A 22662-nucleotide genomic window follows, 5' to 3' on the forward strand; every position below is an offset into this window, starting at 1 on the left:
TATATATATATATATATATATATATATATATATATATATATATATGAGAAGAAAGATCATGAGAGGCAAGTGTTTTGGAAGTAGCTGAGCGAGTGTGTTAGCAGTTTTGATGCACGAGACCGGGTTATAGTGTTGGATGATTTGAATGCAAAGGTGAGTAATGTGGCAGTTGAATGTATAATTGATGTACATAGGGTGTCAGGTAGTAAATGGAAATGGTGAAGAGCTTGTAGATTTGCGTGCTGAAAAAGGACTGGTGATTGGGAATACCTGGTTTAAAAAGAGAGATATACATAAGTATATGTATGTAAGTAGGAAAGATGGCAAGAGAGCATTATTGGATTGCACATTAATTGATAGGCATGTAAAAGAAAGATTTTTGGGTGTTAATGTGCTGAGAGGGGCAGCTGGAGGGATGTCTGATCATTATCTTGTGGAGGCGAAGGTGAAGATTGGTATAGGTTTACAGAAAAGAAGAGAGAATGTTGGGGTGAAGAGAGTTGTAAGAGTAAGTGAGCGTGGAAAGGAGACTTGTGTGAGGAAATACTAGGAGAGATTGAGTGCAGAATGGAAAAAGGTGAGAGCAAATGACATAAGGGGAGTGGGGAAGAAATGGGATGTATATAGGGAAGCATTGATGGCTTGTGTAAAAGATGCTTGTGGCATGAGAAAGGTGGGAGGTGGGCAGATTAGAAAGGGTAGTGAGTGGTGGGATGAAGTAAGATTGTTAGTGAAAGAGAAAAGAGAGGCATTTGAACGATTTTTGCAGGGAAGTAGTGGAAATAATTGGGAGATGTATGAAAGAAAGTGGCAGGAGGTCAAGAGAAAGGTGCAAGAGGTGAAAAAGAGGCCAAATGAGAGTTGGGGTGAGAGTATCATTAAATTTTAGGGAGAATGAAAAGCTCTTTTGGAAGGAGGTAAATAAAGTCCGTAAGACAAGAGAACAAATGGGAACATCGGTGAAGAAGACAAATGGGGAGGTGATAACAAGTAGTGGTGAAGTGAGGAGATGGAGTAAGTATTTTGAAGGATTGTTGAATGTGTTTGATGGTAGAGTGGCAGATATAGGGTGTTTTGGTTGAGGTGGTGTGCGAAGTGAGAGGGTCAGGGAGAATGGTTTGGTAAACAGACAGATAGTGAAAGCTTTGCGGAAGATGAAAGCTGGCAAGGTGGCGGCTTTGGATGGTATTGCAGTGGAATTTCTTAAAAATGGGGGTGACTGTGTTGTTGGTGAAGTGCCTGAGGATTAGCGATATGCATGCATAGTGTCATTGTACAAAGGCAAAGGGATAAACGTGAATGTCAAATTACAGAGGTATAAGTTTGTTGAGTATTCCTGGGAAATTATATGGGAGGGTATTGATTGAGAGGGTAAAGGCATGTACAGAGCATCAGACTGGGGAGGAGCGGTGTGGTTTCAGAAGTGGTAGAAGTTGTGTGGATCAGGTGTTTGCTTTGAAGAATGTGTGAGAAATACTTAGAAAAACAGATGTATTTGTATGTAGAATTTATGGATCTGGAGAAGGCATATGATGGGGTTGATAGCCATGCTTTGTGGAAGGTATTAAGAGTATATGGTGTGGAAGGTAAGTTGCTAGAGGCAGTGAAACGTTCTTACCAAGGTTGTAAGGCATGTGTACGAGTAGGAAGAGAGGAAAGTGATTGGCTCCCAATGAATATCGGTTTGTGGCAGGGGTGTGTGATGTCTCCATGGTTGTTTAATTTGTTTATGGTGTGGTTGTTATGGAGGTGAATACAAGACTTTTGGAGAGGGGCAAATATGCAGTCTGTTGTGGATGAGAGGGCTTGGGAAGTGAGTCAGTTGTTGTTCGCTGATGATACTGCGCTGGTGGCTGATTTGGGTGAGAAACTGCATAAGCTGGTGACTGAGTTTGGTAAAGTGTGTGAAAGAAGAAAGCTGAAAGTAAATGTGAATAAGAGCAAGGTTATTAGTATTTGGTTCAGTAGGGTTGAGGAACAAGTTAATTGGGAAATAGGTTTGAATGGAGAAAAACTGGAGGAAGTGAAATGTTTTAGATATCTGGGAGTGGATATGCCAGTGGATGGATCCATGGAAGCAGAAGTAAGTCACAGGGTGGGGAAGGGTTCGAAGGTTCTGGGAGTGTTGAAGAATGTGTGGAAGGCGAGAACGTTATCTCGGAGAGCAAAAATGGGTAGGTTTGAATGAATAGTGGTTCCAACAGTGTTATATGGCTGAGGCATGGGCTGTAATTAAGGTTGTGCAGAGGAGGGTGGATGTGTTAGAAATGAAAGTTTGAGGACAATATGTGGTGTGAGGTGGTTTGATGAACTAAGTAATGAAAGGGCAAGAGAGATGTGTGGTAATATAAAGAGTGTGGTTTAGAGAGTAGAAGAGGGTGTATTGAAGTGGTTTGGTCACATAAAGAGAATGAGCGAGGAAAGATAGACAAAGAGGATATATGTGTCAGAGGTGGAGGGAATGAGAAGTGGGAGACCAAATTGGAGGTGGAAGGATGGTGAATATTTTTTTTTCATGCTATTCGCCATTTCCTGCACCAGCAAGGTAGCATTAAGAACAGAGGAGTGAACCTTTGAGGGAAATCCTCACTTGGCCATCTTCTCTGTTCCTTCTTCTGGAAAATTACAAACAAGAGGGGAGGATTTCCAGCCCCCCGCCCCCTCCCCTTTTAGTCACCTTCTATGGCATGCAGAGAATACAGGAAAAGTATTCTTCTCCCCTATCCCCAGGGATGTATATATATTTTTTTTTCATACTATTCGCCATTTCCTGCGTTAGCGAGGTAGCATTAAGAACAGAGGACTGAGCCTTTTAGAGAATATCCTCACTTGGCCCCCTTCTCTGTTCCTTCCTTTGGAAAATTAAAAAACGAGATGGGAGGATTTCCAGATATAATTAACACACATCTGATATTTACATATTATGGTAGAGTTCAGTGAGTCAGTTAAAAAGCCTCCCTTCCCAGAGTATGAGTGGCAGTATATCTGTCAGAAAGAAGCATGATGCATCACATTTTTTTTTTTTTTTCTTCTTCTTTCTAAGGCTACAGTCAAAGGTAAAGTCCACATCATGGCCGGTCCTTAATTGAAATATGGAGAGGATTTTGAAAGGTGAAAATAAGATACAAAGAATAGGATATATATATTTTGGATGCAAAAAAACCTGTTACAAAGGGAATACTGTTTAAAGCTTATCATGGCTATATGACTGCCACACAGATTGACTGGAATTCAATTCTCAGGATGTTGTGTTAAATGTTTACAACTGATATCACATGTACATAACATGTTTGAGATATTTACACATTACCATGGTACCTTGTGATTCTGTTAAAAAGCCTTCCTAGGATTTCTAGTCCAGTGTGAGCAGCAATATTTCTATCTTGTAAGGATGTGTTATATACTACAAGATTCATGAATCATAGAATGATTATAAAGGGGATACTGTTTTAAGCTCATCATGGCTTGAGGGTTAGGCTAACTGGCAGTTTTTACATAGATATATAAAAATCTATCCCTGGGGATAGAGGAAAAAAGAATACTTCCCACATATTCCCTACATGTCATAGAAGGTGACTAAAAGGGGAGGGAGTGGGTGGCTGGAAATCCTCCCCTCCAGTTTTTACTTTTCCAAAAGAGGGAAGAGAGAAGGGGGCCAAGTGAAGATTTTCCCTCTAAGGCTCAGTCCTCTGTTCGTAATGCTACCTCGCTAAAGCGGGAAATGGCAGATATGTTTGAAAAAAAAAATGTAAAAATCATGAAAACTGTTTATTCACCACCAACTAGTACTTTATTGGTTTTCCTTTCCTCTCCATACATATCTTGAAACAAGGGAGAACTGTATCAGTAAGATTCTGAAGCCATTTAGGGTCCAGCTTTGCCAAATTTCATGAATTGCCACCTCCATCTTGGGTAGCAACGAAGTGTCCCTGTTACTTAATTTGAGTTTCATAAGTGTTCATAAGTTTTCTTTTGGATTCAAATCCAATGAACTCTGAGGTCGGTCACTGAAAAACTCCAATGCACAGTCCTTAAGCCAATCAGTGACTAGTTTGGCAGTGTAGCAAAGAGCCCCATTCTACATGAAGTGTTGAACACTTTGGCCTTGCAGTTTTTGAGTGATCGTGGAAGGTGGTTACACAGTAACTTGAGGTGACTATGCCTTTTCATTGTTTCATTGTTTGGCAAGAATACAAGGTCCCAACACTACAGTAACTGAAACAACCCAATACCATAAGTGAAACAGAGAATTTTCCAGTGCTTGCAATGTACTTGGTGTCAAGTGGATCACAGCCTGGTTGCCTGTACACATGCCTGCCATGGCAAGCTCTCACAGAAAAGATGGACTTGACACTCCACAAGACACTCCTTAACCTAGCCATATCCCACACTACATATCTCTAGCAAAAATCGACTCTTTTCTTCTGCTGCCTATAGGTTACAAGGGGTTTGGGAACAAACCACCTCATGCCACATATTGAGAGATAGATATATCATCATTTACACCTGGAAGATCATTGAAGGTATAGTTCCCAATTTACATTTAGAAATAACATCCTGCTGGCATGACAGGCTTGGAAGACTTTGTAAAATGCTACCTCTGAAATCCAGAGTTGCAATATGCACAAAAAAGAGAGAACACTGTAAACATCCAAGGCACAAGACTGTTCATCACTTTGCCAGCTACCATCAGAAACAGCATGAGATGCATGGTAGAGAAGTTCATGAGTGCATTGTACAAGTGCCTACAATACCAGATTAGCTAAGCTGTAGGGGCTATGTGGATGATAGGAGATGGGAACTGGTTAGTGCTTCACATGCATCGGCTACTTGGAGTTAGATTCAAATTTTTTTGAAAATTTTCAGTTTTGTTTCCATGATTTTTACATATTGAAGAAAAAGAAATGCTGTTAGGGAGGGATTTCGGTATATTGATATACTTTTACCTCTGCTACTTTGGACTGTTTTCTCCAGCATTTTGATAGGTACTCTCCAGCTGAGTGGAAAAAATATTGGCAATGTATGTGAAAAGGTTATCAGAGTTGCCATTTATTGTTTTCTAACTCACTCTCCCTTTACTGCTGCACCAAGGATTTTTAAAAACTCTATAATGTATATGGCACTAGTGCAGTCAGCTGCTAGGCCTGTACCATACTGTATGTAGCTTTTCAGTAGTCAGTGGATTTATAGGAAATTTTTTATTTTAAAGTGTATATGGGTTTTGCATGACAGAATGTTTGTTCCATCTTTGACTTATGAATGGTAATCCTTAGTTTTCTAGGTCAAGATAGATCAGAAATAATGAAAATAGAATCAGAGATAATAAATATACATCCTCTTAATAATCTGTTTGAATAACTAAGTGTTCTTTATCATCTTGTTCCATTTCAGTGTTCTGCTTTAGGGGAGGATTATTCAATTTCTTTTTGGTTGTAGTTTTTATGTAGAGATGATTGTTAATGAAAAATATGATGCATTCATTTGCTTTCGTTTTTTATCTACTGGATGTTAAACAAGATTTTATGAATCATATATTTATGTTATAATATTAATCCAGTATGATGTACTTTATATGTATTGCTTTATAAAACTGCATTTGAATATACCATAGAGGGTTAGATGGTTTACTTGCAGATTGTCTTGAAATTTTGATGCTATTTATTAGAAAACTAGATTTCCTCCTTACAGTTAAACAAACATTTGTTACAAGAAAGTGCTCAGTAGACCAAAATCTGCAGACAGACATTCGAAATAATTTGACGCATGACTTTATTATTACAGGTTGGCTTTTGTGATTAATGTATATTTGAATTTTATAAGTAAACAAGAAACTCAAGTGTGTACTCTCAGCTCCCTCCTGTCAAGACTGACAAGGAGTCTCAGCTCAATGCTCATATCTTAGGTCATCAATTTACTGAATTACTTTGTTATAATATCAGTTGCATATGACTGTTTTATATATATATATATATATATATATATATATATATATATATATATATATATATATATATATATATATATATACACACACTAAACCATTAGTGGGTCAGTTTATTTTATGTCGACGTAGATCACATCATTTCTAATCTGTACAGGGTATATCACCTTTATTAAGGTGACTGTCCTCATGAGAACCTCTCTTATTTTGCTTGTTTTTCATTAGAACATACATCATTGTTATGAATAATATGATGTGAATAAGATGGATTCTGAGCACTGCATATTGATATATTTTGTAGATTTTAATCTTGAGTAGGGTTAATTAGTTGAGGAATATATTTTTTCTTGTACAAGTATTTTTCCTTCTTTTAAAACACTAATTCTGAATTCAACACTCAGTAATACTTTTGTTACAACTGATAAGGGAGTAATGTTTAGGTACATGAGGTAGAATAGAAATGGAAAAATTAAGAAGTATTTAAAGTTCAGAAACTAAGACATGTATTATATGTCTCTTGCAGCAACTGAGTGCCAGCCTCACCTCTCTCCCTCTCATTGACCTCTCCTTAGATATTGAACTTCCTCCTCCCATAATAGCATCCTTTGGCTACCATTTTCCTGTCACCTTTGAGGATGACAATTATGGTGATGGTGAAGATGAGGATGTTATAGGCAGCCCCTCTTCTTCATACTTTCGCTCTCCTAAGCTTCTGCACGATGATACTGATTCTGTCAACACTGTTTGTGAGGATGATGGTGCCTCTGTGTTAGATGAAAGTATCTGGGGACAAACCCAGCTCTCGCCACGTTCTCCTTCTCCTCGTCCTTCTGTCTCCAACGTCTCTGCTGTATGTACAAGCTACTCGACGTCTCCCAGAGGCCCTGGCAAATCAGGCACGCTCAGGCAGTTCTGTGATTATCCTGCATCTGAATGTTCTTCCTCTGCTCATAGAACTAAAGCCACCATATCTTACCCTTGCACCTGCCATGCATCTACTGTTCTGTCTCCTGCAAGGACTTGTTTTCACCATGGGCATGAACTCCTTTCTTCCACGAAGTCCTCAGAAGGGTTACATCATGTAGACTGTTTGGAACCTTCTTCTTCATATATTGATTACCCTAAGTATGGTGCAAGCCAAGCTTTCTCTGCCTCACTGTCCAAATATTCCACCAAAGGGGGCACACCTGGATATTTTTACTCAAAGCTTACCAAGTCTATAGATGACAAAGCTCCAGTAGCTGAGTTTGAGGCCATAGAAAACTCAGAAGATTTTCTCCTGTGTTCCCCTGTAAATATACCTCAGGCCACTCTCTCCTCCCCTACTAGACCTGGCTATGCTGGTAACTTCCTCTTCTTCTCCTCTGCCTCTCATCCCACAGACATCATGACCATGAGTCTCCCAGCTGTCCTGACTAGCATCTCTCCACCACTACACTCTACCTCCCCACAAAGGAGAAGTCTATCTCCTTTACCACAGTATTCCCAATGTGCACCAGCATCCCCACAATCCTCCAGTCCGCTTCATCCTACTCCGTCCACTCATCATCCAAAGTCTTGGGACTCATCCCAGGCATCCCTGAGCTCCCTGCCCCCACCTCCCCCATCCCTAGGCCGTCGCACAAGGAGCCCTAGCCCGCACCTTGGCTTAGATCAGGGGTCTGGTGAGGAGGTAATAAATTTATCATCATTTTCCCCGTAGGCCTCTTGGATCTTGAGTTGCATTTTTATTTATTTTTTTTAATTTACTTGGACTCCCGGGGTGCATAGTTGAAATATTTATTTCTTAATATTTTAAATTTTGAAACAGTATGTGGTATGTGTGTCATTATAATGGATGCTTGATCCTATACAGCTTGTTATATGGATGCTTCAGTGCATGCTTTTTCAGTTATATTTGCCATATAGCCTGCCTCAAAACAGGTGTTTTTATGATTTTATTCTCCTTGGACTTTATTACTGTTTTGTTTTGCTTTTGAGTATTGGTCTATGTAATGATTAAAAGTATGTGTAATTTGATTGAAACTTGTGATATATCTAGTGCATGGCAAAGCATTGTTCAAAAATAGCTGTAGAATAGCCAATTTAAGCTATTGTGCTCGTTCTTTTTAATCTTGGCACTTCCAGGACGGATCAACTCAGGACCTCATCTTCCTGGAGTCTCCACAAGATGAAATTTTTGACCCATTATTCTCCAAGGATATTCCTCAAAAGTCCCAGTCTGGAGGACGACCCAACCAGCCACCACCACCCGTCCCCATAGCAACAAGATCAACGTCAAATCTCCCAAGTAAGTCTTATTAATGATACTAGTACCACTACAACTACTGCTACAATAGTATATTGTAAAGTTTTTCATTTTTAATGCTTTTCATTATATCAAAATAAAATAACATTAGACTTGTATCATACTCCAGACGCTGATGGTCACCTTATGAGGAATACAACGTTTTATATCATTAATGTCCCATAAAAGTGAGATATACCTAACCGAAAGATGATAAAATAGGTATTATAATGGCCACATACATCACCAAACATAAATATCACGTGCTGAAGTGAATACACTTACTTTGGAAGGCTTAACAAACCATTTACTCTTCCACCACTTACCTCAGTTCATCATCACCAGCTCTCTCAGTAAGATATTTATTTATCAATTTATTATACTTAACCGCCATCTCCCGCATTACCGAGATAGTGCAAGGAAACAGACAAAGAATGGCCCAACCCACCTGCATACATATGCATATATATAAACGCCCACACACACACATATACGTACATATACATTTCAACATATATATACATATACATACACAGACATATACATATATACACATGTACATATCCATACTTGCTGCCTTCATCCATTCCCGTCGCCACCCTGCCACACACGAAATAGCATCCCCCCAAGCAAGGCAGTGCCAGGAACAGACAAAAAAGGCCACATTCGTTCACACTCAGTCTCTAGCTGTCATTTGTAATGCACAGAAACCATAGCTCCCTTTCCACATCCAGGCCCCACAGACCTTTCCATGGTTTACCTCAGACACTTCACATGCCCTGGTTCAATCCATTGATAGCACGTCAACCCCAGTATACCACATCGTTCCAATTCACTCTATTCCTTGCACACCTTTCACCCTCCTGTATGTATGACTCTTGGTGAGGTGCCTGAGGATTGGCGGAATGCGTGCATAGTGCCATTGTACAAAGGCAAAGGGGATAAGAGTGAGTGCTCAAATTACAGAGGTATAAGTTTGTTGAGTATTCCTGGTAAATTATATGGGAGGGTATTGATTGAGAGGGTGAAGGCATGTACAGAGCATCAGATTGGGGAAGAGCAGTGTGGTTTCAGAAGTGGTAGAGGATGTGTGGATCAGGTGTTTGCTTTGAAGAATGTATGTGAGAAATACTTAGAATAGCAAATGGATTTGTATGTAGCATTTATGGATCTGGAGAAGGCATATGATAGAGTTGATAGAGATGCTCTGTGGAAGGTATTAAGAATATATGGTGTGGGAGGAAAGTTGTTAGAAGCAGTGAAAAGTTTTTATCGAGGATGTAAGGCATGTGTACGTGTAGAAAGAGAGGAAAGTGATTGGTTCTCAGTGAATGTAGGTTTGCGGCAGGGGTGTGTGATGTCTCCATGGTTGTTTAATTTGTTTATGGATGGGGTTGTTAGGGAGTTAATGCAAGAGTTTTGGAAAGAGGGGCAAGTATGAAGTCTGTTGGGGATGAGAGAGCTTGGGAAGTGAGTCAGTTGTTGTTCGCTGATGATACAGCGCTGGTGGCTGATTCATGTGAGAAACTGCAGAAGCTGGTGACTGAGTTTGGTAAAGTGTGTGGAAGAAGAAAGTTAAGAGTAAATGTGAATAAGAGCAAGGTTATTAGGTACAGTAGGGTTGAGGGTCAAGTCAATTGGGAGGTGAGTTTGAATGGAGAAAAACTGGAGGAAGTGAAGTGTTTTAGATATCTGGGAGTGGATCTGGCAGCGGATGGAACCATGGAAGCGGAAGTGGATCATAGGGTGGGGTAGGGGGCGAAAATTCTGGGGGCCTTGAAGAATGTGTGGAAGTCGAGAACATTATCTCGGAAAGCAAAAATGGGTATGTTTGAAGGAATAGTGGTTCCAACAATGTTGTATGGTTGCGAGGCGTGGGCTATGGATAGAGTTGTGCGCAGGAGGATGGATGTGCTGGAAATGAGATGTTTGAGGACAATGTGTGGTGTGAGGTGGTTTGATCGAGTGAGTAACGTAAGGGTAAGAGAGATGTGTGGAAATAAAAAGAGCGTGGTTGAGAGAGCAGAAGAGGGTGTTTTGAAGTGGTTTGGGCACATGGAGAGGATGAGTGAGGAAAGATTGACCAAGAGGATATATGTGTCGGAGGTGGAGGGAACAAGGAGAAGAGGGAGACCAAATTGGAGGTGGAAAGATGGAGTGAAAAAGATTTTGTGTGATCAGGGCCTGAACATGCAGGAGGGTGAAAGGAGGGCAAGGAATAGAGTGAATTGGAGCGATGTGGTATACCGGGGTTGACGTGCTGTCAGTGGATTGAATCAAGGCATGTGAAGCGTCTGGGGTAAACCATGGAAAGCTGTGTAGGTATGTATATTTGCGTGTGTGGACGTATGTATATACATGTGTATGGGGGGGTTGGGCCATTTATTTTGTCTGTTTCCTTGCGCTACCTCGCAAACGCGGGAGACAGCGACAAAGTATAATAAAAAATAATAACATATCCATACTTGCTGCCTTCATCCATTCCCGTCGCCACCCTGCCACACACGAAATAGTATCCCCCCAAGCAAGGCAGTGCCAGGAACAGACAAAAAAGGCCACATTCGTTCACACTCAGTCTCTAGCTGTCATTTGTAATGCACAGAAACCATAGCTCCCTTTCCACATCCAGGCCCCACAGACCTTTCCATGGTTTACCTCAGACACTTCACATGCCCTGGTTCAATCCATTGATAGCACGTCAACCCCAGTATACCACATCGTTCCAATTCACTCTATTCCTTGCACACCTTTCACCCTCCTGTATGCTCAGGCCTCGATCACTCAAAATCTTTTTCACTCCATCCTTCCACCTCCAGTTTGGTCTCTCATTTCTTCTTCCTGCCACCTTTGACACATATATCCTTTTTGTCAATCTTTCCTCACTCTTCTCTCCATGTGTCCAGACCATTTCAACACACCCTCTTCTGCTGTCTCAACCACACACTTTTTATTACCACACATCTCACTTACCCTTTCATTACTTACTAGAGCAAACCACCACACACCACATATTGTCCTCAAACATTTCATTTCAAACACATCGACCCTCTGCACAACCGTATCTATAGCCCATGTCTCACAGCCATAGAACATTGTTGGAACCACTATTCCTTCAAACATACCCATTTTTGCTCTCCAAGATAATGTCACCTTTCACACATTCTTCAATGCTCCCAGAACCTTTGCTCCTTCCCCCACCCTGTGACTCACTTCCGCTTCCATGGTTCCACCCACTCCTAAATCTACTCCCAGATATCTGAAACACTTCACTTCCTCCTGTTTTTCGCCATTCAAATTTACCTCCCTATTAACTTGTCCCTTACTCTACTGAACCTAATAACCTTGCTCTTAAACATGTTTACTCTCAACTTTCTTCTTTCACACACTTTACCAAACTTAGTCACCAGCTTCTGCAGTTTCTCACCCAAATCAGCCACCAGCACTGTATCATCAGCAACAGCAACTGACTCACTTCCCAAGCTCTCTCATCCAGAACAGACTGCATTAAGAATTATTAAATATTGTCTTATGGGTATAGCATGAGAATTAGGTTGGATAAATTTCTGGTCTGGAACGTAACTCCCTTATAACATGGGTTTCAGTTACTGAAACAAAAACATTTCTCTCCATTAGACCTTCCTCTTTTTTTTTTCCTTTTTTTTTTTGCCTATACCAACATTCATGTTGTCCATTAACCTCTCTTTAGTTGAACACCATGTGTCTAGTACCTCTCCAAATATCTTACTTGTCTCTTGAGACCTAGTTGTCTAATGATGTTCTCACTTGCCCCTTTTTCATATCCAAAAAATGATTCCTAGTCAGATGTCTTGTGGCTCATGGTCTGTCTTCCAGCTACCACACTTTTCCTTTGTTTCATGTATTGCTTCTCTAATTCTACAAATTTTATATCTTTCTTCAGTTGTCTATACTCCTGCCATGAGACTGGCATCCTCTCACCTGCAAGCCGAGATCCTCTACTTAGGGGTTCAACATTTACCATTGGGAATGGTTGAATTCTACCCTCACATTCTCCATGATCTAGAGCAAATTATCATTTCCCACCCTACCCACATTCTTGACCACTGTGACCCTTATCCTGATATCCTGGATCTGTTCTTCACCTCTAATCTATCTGGCTGTACTTACACAATCTTGCCCCAGATTGGTTCATCTAATCACACTCTTATAAATGTATCCATTTTAATGGCATCTTCCCTTCTAAGCTAAATATTGGCATCTCAACAAAGCTGACTGGAATAGCTGAAGAATAATCTTTTCTAACTTACCATGGGTAAATTACAGTCTCTTATTTGGTGATGCTTTTGTTTCCACCAAATGCATAGCAGAGGTTATTTGTACAGGAATGGAAGCATTTATCCACTGCTCTAAGATGACCTTTTCTTTCAAATCATGGTTCATCTGTTCCTGATCTAATGCCATTCAGACAGGGATCAGGTACATTATCCATGAGGTAAAGCATTCCTTTATTCAAAGGAAGTGCGATAACTTCACCTTTTCATTCACTGATAGGTCTTTCTGCTCTTTAGCTGAGGACATCACTAACATCTTTTGTTGTTCTACCTTTCCTTCACTTCTCTTTTCTAATGTTACTATAGCTCTCTACCATAGACGGAGCAAGTCTGGTTCCTGTTTGTCCTTACACTCCACCTTGGATGACTCTTAACATTCCTTCACCCCCGATGCTCTTTTTACTAATCCTATGCCCTTCCCCTTAATATCTTTCTGGACTGCCCGAAAAGTGCTTCTTTTTCTGAACGTGTTGATATTTCCCATCCCTAAGAAGGTCGTCAGTTCTTACCCCTCTAACTATTTCCCTGTTACTTTGACATCTACCATTTCCAAAGTCTTTGAATCCCTTCGTAACTCGCATCTGTAGACATCTTAAATCTCACAGTCTTCTCTCTGATGACCAGCAGTTCTTATTAACATGCCTACTGCTTTTGACAGCATGTGGCATTGGGATCTCTCTCTCTCTCTCTCTCTCTCTCTCTCTCTCTCTCTCTCTCTCTCTCTCTCTCTCTCTCTCTCTCTCTTTTCAGCCAATGTATCTTTGTGGTTGTTGATGGATCAGCCTCCTCCCTCTTATCCATCAACAGCAGTCTCCCTCAAGGCTATGTCCTGCACCCCTATTCTTTAACTTCTTTTTATCAATAATTTTCTCCCTTCCCCAAATATCCAAGTGCACTCATACACTGACAGCTCAACACTGCATTCCTCCAATTCCACCCCTTCTCTCACTCGATCTGCATCTCGTCTCAAGAAAATTTCCTCAGTAAACAAAGACTTAGTCATGATATCTTAATGGGGTAGATGAAATTGAGTTAAGTTTATTGTCTCCCAGACCCACTGACTATGCACGCATCTTTCTATCAAAAACTCTTCACAACTCTCGTCAATCCTTTCACAGTTATGTAATTCCATCTCTTGACTCGGTGAATGTATTTGGTATTACTATAACATCTACCCTTTCTCAGAAACCCCCATATTCTGGAAATTGCCAAATCTACCTTTAAGAAGCTGGGAGTCCTGTTTAGATGTCATCATTTCTTTTCTTCTGAACTGTTCCTCCATTTATACAAAGGATTGATTTGTCTTTGTATGGAGTATTGTTCTCATATGTGGGGGTGGTTCTAGCTCTACATCTTTGCTTGACAGAGTTGAGTTGAAAGCAGTCCAATTTATAAACTCTCCTTGGCAAACTTCAAGACTCACCCACTGACAGCTCAACACTGCATTCCTCCACATCCTTCATTTCAGCTCCTTCTCTTATTTGATCTGCATCTCGTCTCAAGAAAATTTCCTCAGTGAAATAAGACATGATATATCAGCGGGGTAGATGAAATCTAGTTAAGTTTAATACCTCCAAGACCTAGTGTCTACACAGGCATCTCTCTATCGAAAACTCCTCACAACTCTCGTCAATCCTTTTACGGTTATGTAATTCCATCTCTCGACTCGGTGAACATATTTGGTATTACTATAACATCCACACTTTCTCAGAAACCCCACATTACGGAAATCACTAAATCTGCCTTTAAGAAGCTGGGAGTCCTGTTTAGATGTCAGAATTTCTTTTCTTCCGAACTGTTCCTCCATTTATACAAAGGATTGATTTGTCTTAGTATGGAGTGCTGCTTTCATATGTGGGTGGTTTTAGCTCTGCATCCTTGCTTGATAGTTGAATTGAAAGCAATCTGATGTATAAACTCTCCCAGGCAAACTTCAAAACTCATACACTGACAGCTCAACACTTCATTCCTCCACATCCTTCAATTCTGCTTTCTCTTCTCTCACTCAATCTGTACCTCATCTCAAGAAAATTTCCTCAGTAAAATAAGACATATCTCAGTGGTATAGATGTAACCTAGATAAGTATAATGCCTCCAGAACCCATATATCTCAGTGGTATAGATGTAACCTAGATAAGTATAATGCCTCCAGAACCCATTGTCTACACATGCATCTCTATTGAAAACTCCTCACAACTCTCGTCAATCCTTTCATGGTTATGTCATTTCACCTCTTAACTCGGTGAAAATAACATCCATTCTTTCTTGGAAACTCCACATAATGGAAATAGTTAAATCTGCTTTTGAGAATCTGGGTGTCCTGTTTAGATGTCAAAATTTCTTTTCTTCTGAACTGTTCCTCTGTTTATACAAGGGATTGATTTGTCCTTGTATGGATACTGTTCTTATATCTGGGATGGTTCTAGCTGTGCATCCTTGCTTGACAGAGTTGAAAGCGATCTGATTTATAAACTCTACCAGGCAAACTTCAAAACTTGTACACTGACAGCTCAACAATGCATTCCTCCACATCCTTCAGTTCTGCTCCTTCTCCAATCACTTGATCTGCATCTCAAGAAAATTTCCTTAGTAAACTAAGATGTAGACATGATATCTCAGTGGGGTAGATGAAATCTAGCCAAGTTTAATGCCTCCAAGACCCAGTGTCTACGCACGCATATCTCTATTGAAAACTCCTCACAGCTCTCGGCAATCCTTTCACTCTTGACTCTGTGAGCATACTTGGTATTTATGTATCAGCCACCCTTTCTTGGAAACCCAACATTATGGAAGTAGCTAAATCTGCCTTTAAGAAGCTGGAAGTCCTGTTTAGATGTCAAAATTTCTTTTCCTCCGAACTGTTCCTCTGTTTATACAAAGGATTGATATGTCTTTGTACGGAGTACTGCTCTGATATTTAGGGTGGTTCTAGCTCTGCATCCTTGCTTGACAGAGTTGAGTCAAAAGTGGTCCAATTTATAAACTCTCCCAGGCACACAGCAAAACTCAACCCGCTTGCCCTACGCCTCAATATTGGTTAATTTTCCCTCTTCTGTAGGTACTTTGGTTTTTGCTCCTGAGAGCTGGCTGTTTGTTTGCCCCCACCACTAGCTAGACCACACAATACTCAGCAAGCTGCTGTAACACATGATAAGTGTATGTCTCTTGACAACTTGAGTAGACTATTTTGAAAATTGTTTCTTTCCCAAAACTTTGAAGCTTTAGAACTCTCGATTTTATCATGTTTTTCCCAGCAACATTTTAAAAGACATATTTTTCACCTCTTCCAAAACTCATAAATACTTTTCCTTATTTTTTTTTTTTCCCCTTTCACAACCCATTCTATATTTCAGTTATGACCCAGCTTTGATGTGGACTTTAGTCCATAACTGGAGCCTCCAGTGTAAAAAAAGAAAAGAAAAAAAAGCAAAGTAGATTGCTACGAAGATAACCCTATCATTCTGTGATAACCCCCATGTGCTTTTTTCAGTATGCAGCAGGGTAGCTGAAAGTCTTTTAATGCACTCAGAAAAAATCAGTAGAACTATATGACTTCTAAAAGTAATTGTTTTTCAGTTTCCCTCTTTTTAATGTTTTGTACTTAAGATTTTTTATATGCATTGAATACTGTTTCCCATATTTGAAGACACCAGGTTGATGTACAATATTTAGATATGGAGAATATTCAGTGATATTATTATATTACTGATTTACACATTTTTACTTTTTCTTTAGCTGTAGTACCTTTGAATTTCCTGTTGTGAATAAAAATGACTTTACATGTTTTCTTTAACATTAATATATTTGTAAGTTAATCTGTGTGCCTCACACAGGAAGGCCAGTGCCTGGTGATGCAGGGGTTGGTGTTGGCAGTTTGAGTACCTCCCAGCTCCCAGGCACAACTGCACCACACCCAGCTCTGGCACGTACCTCAGCCATCAACACTACTGGTTTGCCTAATGCTACACCGAAATGCTCTTCAACTTATCGGCCATTGGCTTCCTATCAAGCACAAGGACCTGAGTACCATCCATTCTCCACTTTACAGACTAGTCTAGGTACCCCTGTTGGTTGTCAGAATCCTATTTACAACCAACACCTACCTACTGGTGGAGCACCATTCCTTAATACCACTAGAGCTGGTAGTGCAGCAACAGCATTTGCAGCCAGCATGTTGTCAGAGGAGTCATCAAAGGGAACAGTGACTAGCAATCCTAGCCATTATGTTCAGTTTGAACCACCATTTGCCCAGCATAACATAGGTCAGAATACAGCTACCAAGCCACAGCGACCCCCACGGCTGTCTCAGAGAGATTTGCTTGGGGATTTTTCTAAGGATTTCCAAAAACTTATGGTAAATAGCCCATCTAAAACAGAAACAGCAGGGAATAACAACAACACAATTGTGAACAATAATAAGGCATCAGGGCATAACAGTGATACAAGAGGTCCCAGTGAAACCAAATGGGAAACATTTGATTGATAAGTTATCCAGTGAATAGTGTAGTATCTAAAACTTTTAATGGCTTGATAGGAGTGTTCCAGAAAAATATTTGCGTAAAAACTAATCCTAGTAAATTAATTTCATATCATTCAGTGGTTGTGATGGCATATTCAAAATAAAAGTTGATTCAAACTTTCTTCTTCAGAGTATTAGATGCAGTATGTTTTTAACTTTTAGTTAGGACTTACTGCTTTGGAATTTATGTAGAAGCATTTATTGAACGTGGTGCATATTCAGATACATAAAAATATGTTACATTAAAACACACACACACACACACACACACACACACACACACACACACACACAGGCATTCGTGCAGCCTCAGGCAGTGTTTGTGTGTGTGTGTGTGTGTGTGTGTGTAAAAATTGAAGGGAACAGGTAGAACAAGGTGACCAAATTAAGAGATGGAAGGATGGACTGAAAAGGTTTTGAGTGGACTTGTTGAGGGGTGAAAGGCATACATGAGATAGAGTGAATTGGAACAATGTGGTATACTGGGGTCATTGTGCTGTTAATGGACGGAACCAGAGCATGTGAAGTGTTTGGGGTAAACCATGGAAAAGTCTGTGGGGCCAGGTTGTGGATAGGGAGCTGTGGTTTTGGTGCATTACACATGACAGCTAGAGAATGGAAATGAGCAGATATGGCCTTTCTTCATTTGTTCTTTGTGCTGCCTCAGTAATGTGGGAGACAGCGATCAAGTATGAAATATTTTTTTCATACTTGTTCATTGTTTCCCGGGTTGGAACAGACAAAGAAAGGCTGCATTAGCTCACATCTATTCTCAAGCTGTCACATGCAATGCACTAAACCACAGCTCCCTATCCACAACCAGGCCCCACAGACCTTTCCATGGTTTACCCTGACAGCTTCACACATACTGGTTCAGTCCACTGACAGCATGTCAACCCTTGTATACCACATCATTTCAATTAAATCTGTATTGTGCATGCCTTTCACCCTCCTGCTTGTTCATGACCCGACCCCTAAAAAAACTTTTTCACTCCGTACTTATGACTCCAGTTTGGTCCTGCTTCTCACAGACCTCTCCACCTCTAACACATACATCCTCTCTGTCAGCTTCTACTTATTCATTCTGTAAACATCTTACCATTTTAGCTCACTCCCTTCATCTCTCTCAACCACACTTCTCTTACCCTTTTATTACTTAATCAAACCACTTCACACCACATTTCGACCTCAAACATTTCATTTCCAATACATCCACTCTCTTCCATATATCCTAATCTATTGCCCATATCCATACAGCATTGTTAGAAGTACTGTACCATCAAATGTATTCATTTTTGCCCTGCCAAATGATGAACTCTTTCTACATGTTCCTCTGTTTCAAGAACCGTGGCCCCTCACCTACCCTGTAATTCACCTCTGCTTCTATTGTTCCATTTGCTGCCGTTTCCACTCCCAGGTATCTAAAACACTTAAGTTCTTTCATATTTTACTCAGACAAACTCACACCCCAACTAACCAGTCCCTTTGTCTGCTGTATCTAATAAACTTGTTTTTATTCACATTTGCTCTCAACTTACTTGTTTCACATACTCTTCCAAATTCATTTACCAACTTTTGCAGTTTCATATTCAATTCTGTCACCAGTTATGTGTCATCAGCAAACAATAACTGTCTCACTTCCCAGGCCTCCCCCTCATCCTTTACAGACTGCATACTTTCCCTAGTCTCCAAGACTCTCACATTTACCTCCCTCACCACCCCATCTATGAATGAAATAAACAGCCATGGTAACATCATGCATCCCTGCCACAGACCAACCTTGACCTGAAACCACTCATTTTCCTCTCTTCCTACTTGTATACATGACTTATGCCCTTAATGAAAATTCCTCACTGCTTCTAGTAGCTTTTGTTCCTGTCATATGCTTTCTCTCAACCCATAGATGCCACATACAGTTCTTTTTGTTTCTCTAAGTATTTCTCACATGCATTCTTTAAAACAAACACCTGATCCAAACATCCTCTACCACTTGTGAAACCACATTATTCCTTCCCAGTCTGATCTCTGTACATGCCTTCGCCCTTCCAGTGACCACTCTTCCATACAGCTTAACCAGGCACATTCAACAAATTTATACCTCTTTAGTGTGAACACTCACTTTTGTCCCTCCTTGCCTTTGTACAGTAGCACTATACATACATTCCACCAATCCTCAGGCACCTCACATGATTCATGTATACATTGAAAATCCTAACTAACCAATCAATAACACAGTCATCCCCTTTCTTAAGAAAATCAACTGTAGTACCATCCACCCTGGCCACCTTGCCACTAAACTACGTGATATGACAAACTCACTTCGCATACCAACACACAAACACCCTAAATCTGCCACCCTGTCATCATACTCATTTAATAGGCCTTCAGACTACTTACTCCATATGCTCTTCACCTTGTCACTCCCTGTTACCACTTAAACATTTACTCCCTTCACCATCATTCACATTTCTTGTTTTTCTCACACTATTAACCTCTTTCCAAAACATCTAATTATTTTCACTCTAATCTTCATCCCCTGCACCTTCCTCTTGACCTTCTGCTGCTTTCTCTTACTATGTCTTTCCCAACCATTAGCATTTCTTCTTTGTAAATACTGCCCTTATACCTGTCTTTACTCATCTGCTATCAATTTCACTTCATCATCCCACCATTCATTAATTACCCTTTCTCACCTGCTCACTTCCCACATTATGCATGCCTTGCACTTCTCTCATTCATATCAACACTGCTTCCCTAAATTCCTCTCATTTCCATTTGTTTATTTATTCTCACCTTTTGCCATTCTACAGTTGACCTTTCCGGGTATTTCTTCACACAAGTTGTTTTTGCCCCCATATCATTTCCTCTCCCACAAAACTTCTAAAAATCTTCACTCTTACCTTCATCAGGGATTGATATATATATATATATATATATATATATATATATATATATATATATATATATATATATATATGTAAAAACTATTGCTATGGTTACTTCAGTATTTTCTTAGAAAACTGTATTCTCATTAGCTATATTTAATTACCATCTAGTAACAGCCAGTAAACCAAAGAAATACTTGGATGCTCAGATGCAAATGTGCATCCACTGCAGTGGAAGTTTACATGTGTTTTGTATGTATGATTGTATGCATGTCAAAAAAAATGTCTTTGAACTACAGTGTAAATTAAAAAACTAAACCAGTGAAATAATTGCAACATAATTTGCATGGACATAAACAAGGCATTCTTGTCCAGACTCAGTGGGCAATGTTGTTGGCAGAGCTTGTGACATGTCAGAGCCAACCATAGTGTTTAGACTGCTGGCTGTATCTGTATCATTACTGTGATAAGCAGTTTTAATGACTAATTTGAGAAGCAAGCTTTAAGATGGAGAAAATATAAAGCATGAGTGTATGCTATCAGTAGTAATATAGAAGGATTGCTTTCTATGCTGTGAAAATGAAGATGAACAAAACCCTAATGTGATAAACTGAAGTAGTGTAGGTCAAATAAGATTCCATTCACCTTACTTTATTGCCATTCCCAGCCCTTATGTAATTGTGAATAAGGTGGGATTGAGATGCTTTATTTTTTCATATATGTTATCACGGATGAACATCACTCATGATTAGGAATTCCACGTATGCTTTGTAAGAATATTGATTCAGAACATAAAGGGTTCTTGGAATGGTATGAACTAAGACTGCTGCTGCATTAGCCAGAAAGTTTTGAGATGTAATATAAAGTTAATATGAGTAAGGGTGGCATTGTATAATGTAGAGATGAAAGCTTGGGAACAGTTTACCAAGATTTTTCAGAGCATATTTTGTTTGGATATTGAAAATGTTGGAGGATGCTCAGAGGGCTAGTTAAACTTACAAAATTTATGTTGATGATAAGCAGAAGTGTAGCTGATTTTATTTTAACTTATTTTTTAATTAATTTCACATCTGAGTAATGCATATATTGCTTGGAGGACTTTGTGCTATATTTCTGACAAAGGTATAATTTAAATGTGTAATGTACAATGCTGGTGCTGCAGATTGTCTTTGCACCAAAATGCAAATTACCAGTAACAATATGTGCATTTCATCTCAAATTATTGATGCCTATAATCAGAATCTCTAGCCCCTTATATAAGCTTCTTTGAATTTTTATACATTCTTCACATCACTTTGCGCAAAAATATGTATGTGTAAGTTTTAATTAAGTTTGTAAAGTTGTATCAGTGTTAAACACATAGTAGATAGCTTACTGTACTATGGAGTTCCTTTAAATTTATCATTTCAGACCAAATCCCACTTGACACAACTCCATTTATCTACATGCTGATACATTCTTGGTACAGTACCATGTATCTGTTTTGTTCCTAATTTGCAGGCAGCAAACTACTGTAAATAGCCATTCCAGTCTTTGCCTTGTTTGTGAGGGGGATAAATTATAGAACATGTAATGTGTATATTATGAAGTTTTACCATTTTGATGAAAATGGTGTATATATATTGATGAAAGGGAGTTGATATTGTATTTTACATTCTCTTTATTCATACACGCACAGGAACGCCAAATTATTGTTAACTCGGGAAATTATATATTTTCAAGAGCATATTTAACATGTCAAATGTAACTTGTTTAAATATATTTTTTTCCGTATTTGAGAAAGACGTTAGAAGCCACTGTAAATATTCACAAGGCTTCAGTAATTATTATGTGATATTTCAACTTTGTGTAGTGTTATTATGTAATGATTTGTATCTGTCTTGTTACATATTAATACTCTAATGTTGAAGAAATGCAAATATTCTGCCAATACATGTATGACTTGCATGTTTTGAGGATCACTTCTCATTCATGTAGTTTTCAGTGCTGCTGCCCATTCTCATCCCATAGTCATGGATATTAAGTATCATTATCTATTTCATAGAAAATTTATATACACTGTATGTTTTATTCTCATTATTGTTATTTTCGTATCATAGATATTTATCGACAATAAATTCATCATTATAAACAAATTGGCTGTAATTATTGTAAGATTAGTGATAGATCAGGATAGATTTGATACATGTTGACAGAGCATTAGATAGCAACATGTATGCAACTAATATTTATTTCCCAAGATATAGATCTAAAAATGAATTAAGTCAGGAATAAGAAAAATAAGTTAATTGCTCTGTACATGTGTTGAAGCATTAAATGTATTTTGGCTGGGTTAGTGGGAATAGATCTGACAGACAGTATTGTGGAGGTGTCAAAACATGACGCTAAATTTACTTGAGAGTTGTGAAAAGGCATTAAGAAATATTGAAGGTAAGGAGGAAAGGCAAAGAAGCATTTTTCAAAATGGATAAAAGGGATAGAGGTTAGTGACAATAAGGTATTTAGAGGATAACAAATTCAAGAATTTTCCAAAATCAAAGTGGAGAAAAGGACAGAGGTGAGTAACGTCAGGGTATTTAGAGGATATCAAATACAACTGTATAATGGAATATTTTATATAGATTATATAATAGTCATAATAATAATTGAAATGGAATCATTGGTATTCCTCTGTAGGTCGTCAAGCAATGAATTGATATCTATTTGCTGAATTCATAACA

The 22662-nt window shown here is 39.2% G+C and overlaps 1 protein-coding gene across 8 annotated transcripts in view; it reads left to right on the forward strand.

Moving 5' to 3' along the window:
* The window catches only part of LOC139749437 (DENN domain-containing protein 1A), a 213980-nt gene extending 191903 nt beyond the window's left edge, over positions 1 to 22077 (forward strand). For 5 of the 8 annotated variants that reach the window (XM_071663288.1, XM_071663290.1, XM_071663289.1 and 2 more), the window contains 3 exons: positions 6465 to 7613; positions 8069 to 8231; positions 16372 to 22077. In XM_071663288.1, coding sequence (XP_071519389.1) covers positions 6465 to 7613; positions 8069 to 8231; positions 16372 to 17021 — 1962 coding nt within the window. In that variant the 3' untranslated portion in view covers positions 17022 to 22077. The remainder of the gene's footprint in view (positions 1 to 6464; positions 7614 to 8068; positions 8232 to 16371) is intronic. The other 3 variants (XM_071663294.1, XM_071663296.1, XM_071663295.1) reach the window with 1 other exon arrangement.
* Positions 22078 to 22662: the final 585 nt, after the last annotated feature.

Source organism: Panulirus ornatus, chromosome 7 (assembly GCF_036320965.1).
Source record: "Panulirus ornatus isolate Po-2019 chromosome 7, ASM3632096v1, whole genome shotgun sequence".
In the NCBI taxonomy this organism is placed as follows: Eukaryota; Metazoa; Arthropoda; class Malacostraca; order Decapoda; family Palinuridae; genus Panulirus; species Panulirus ornatus.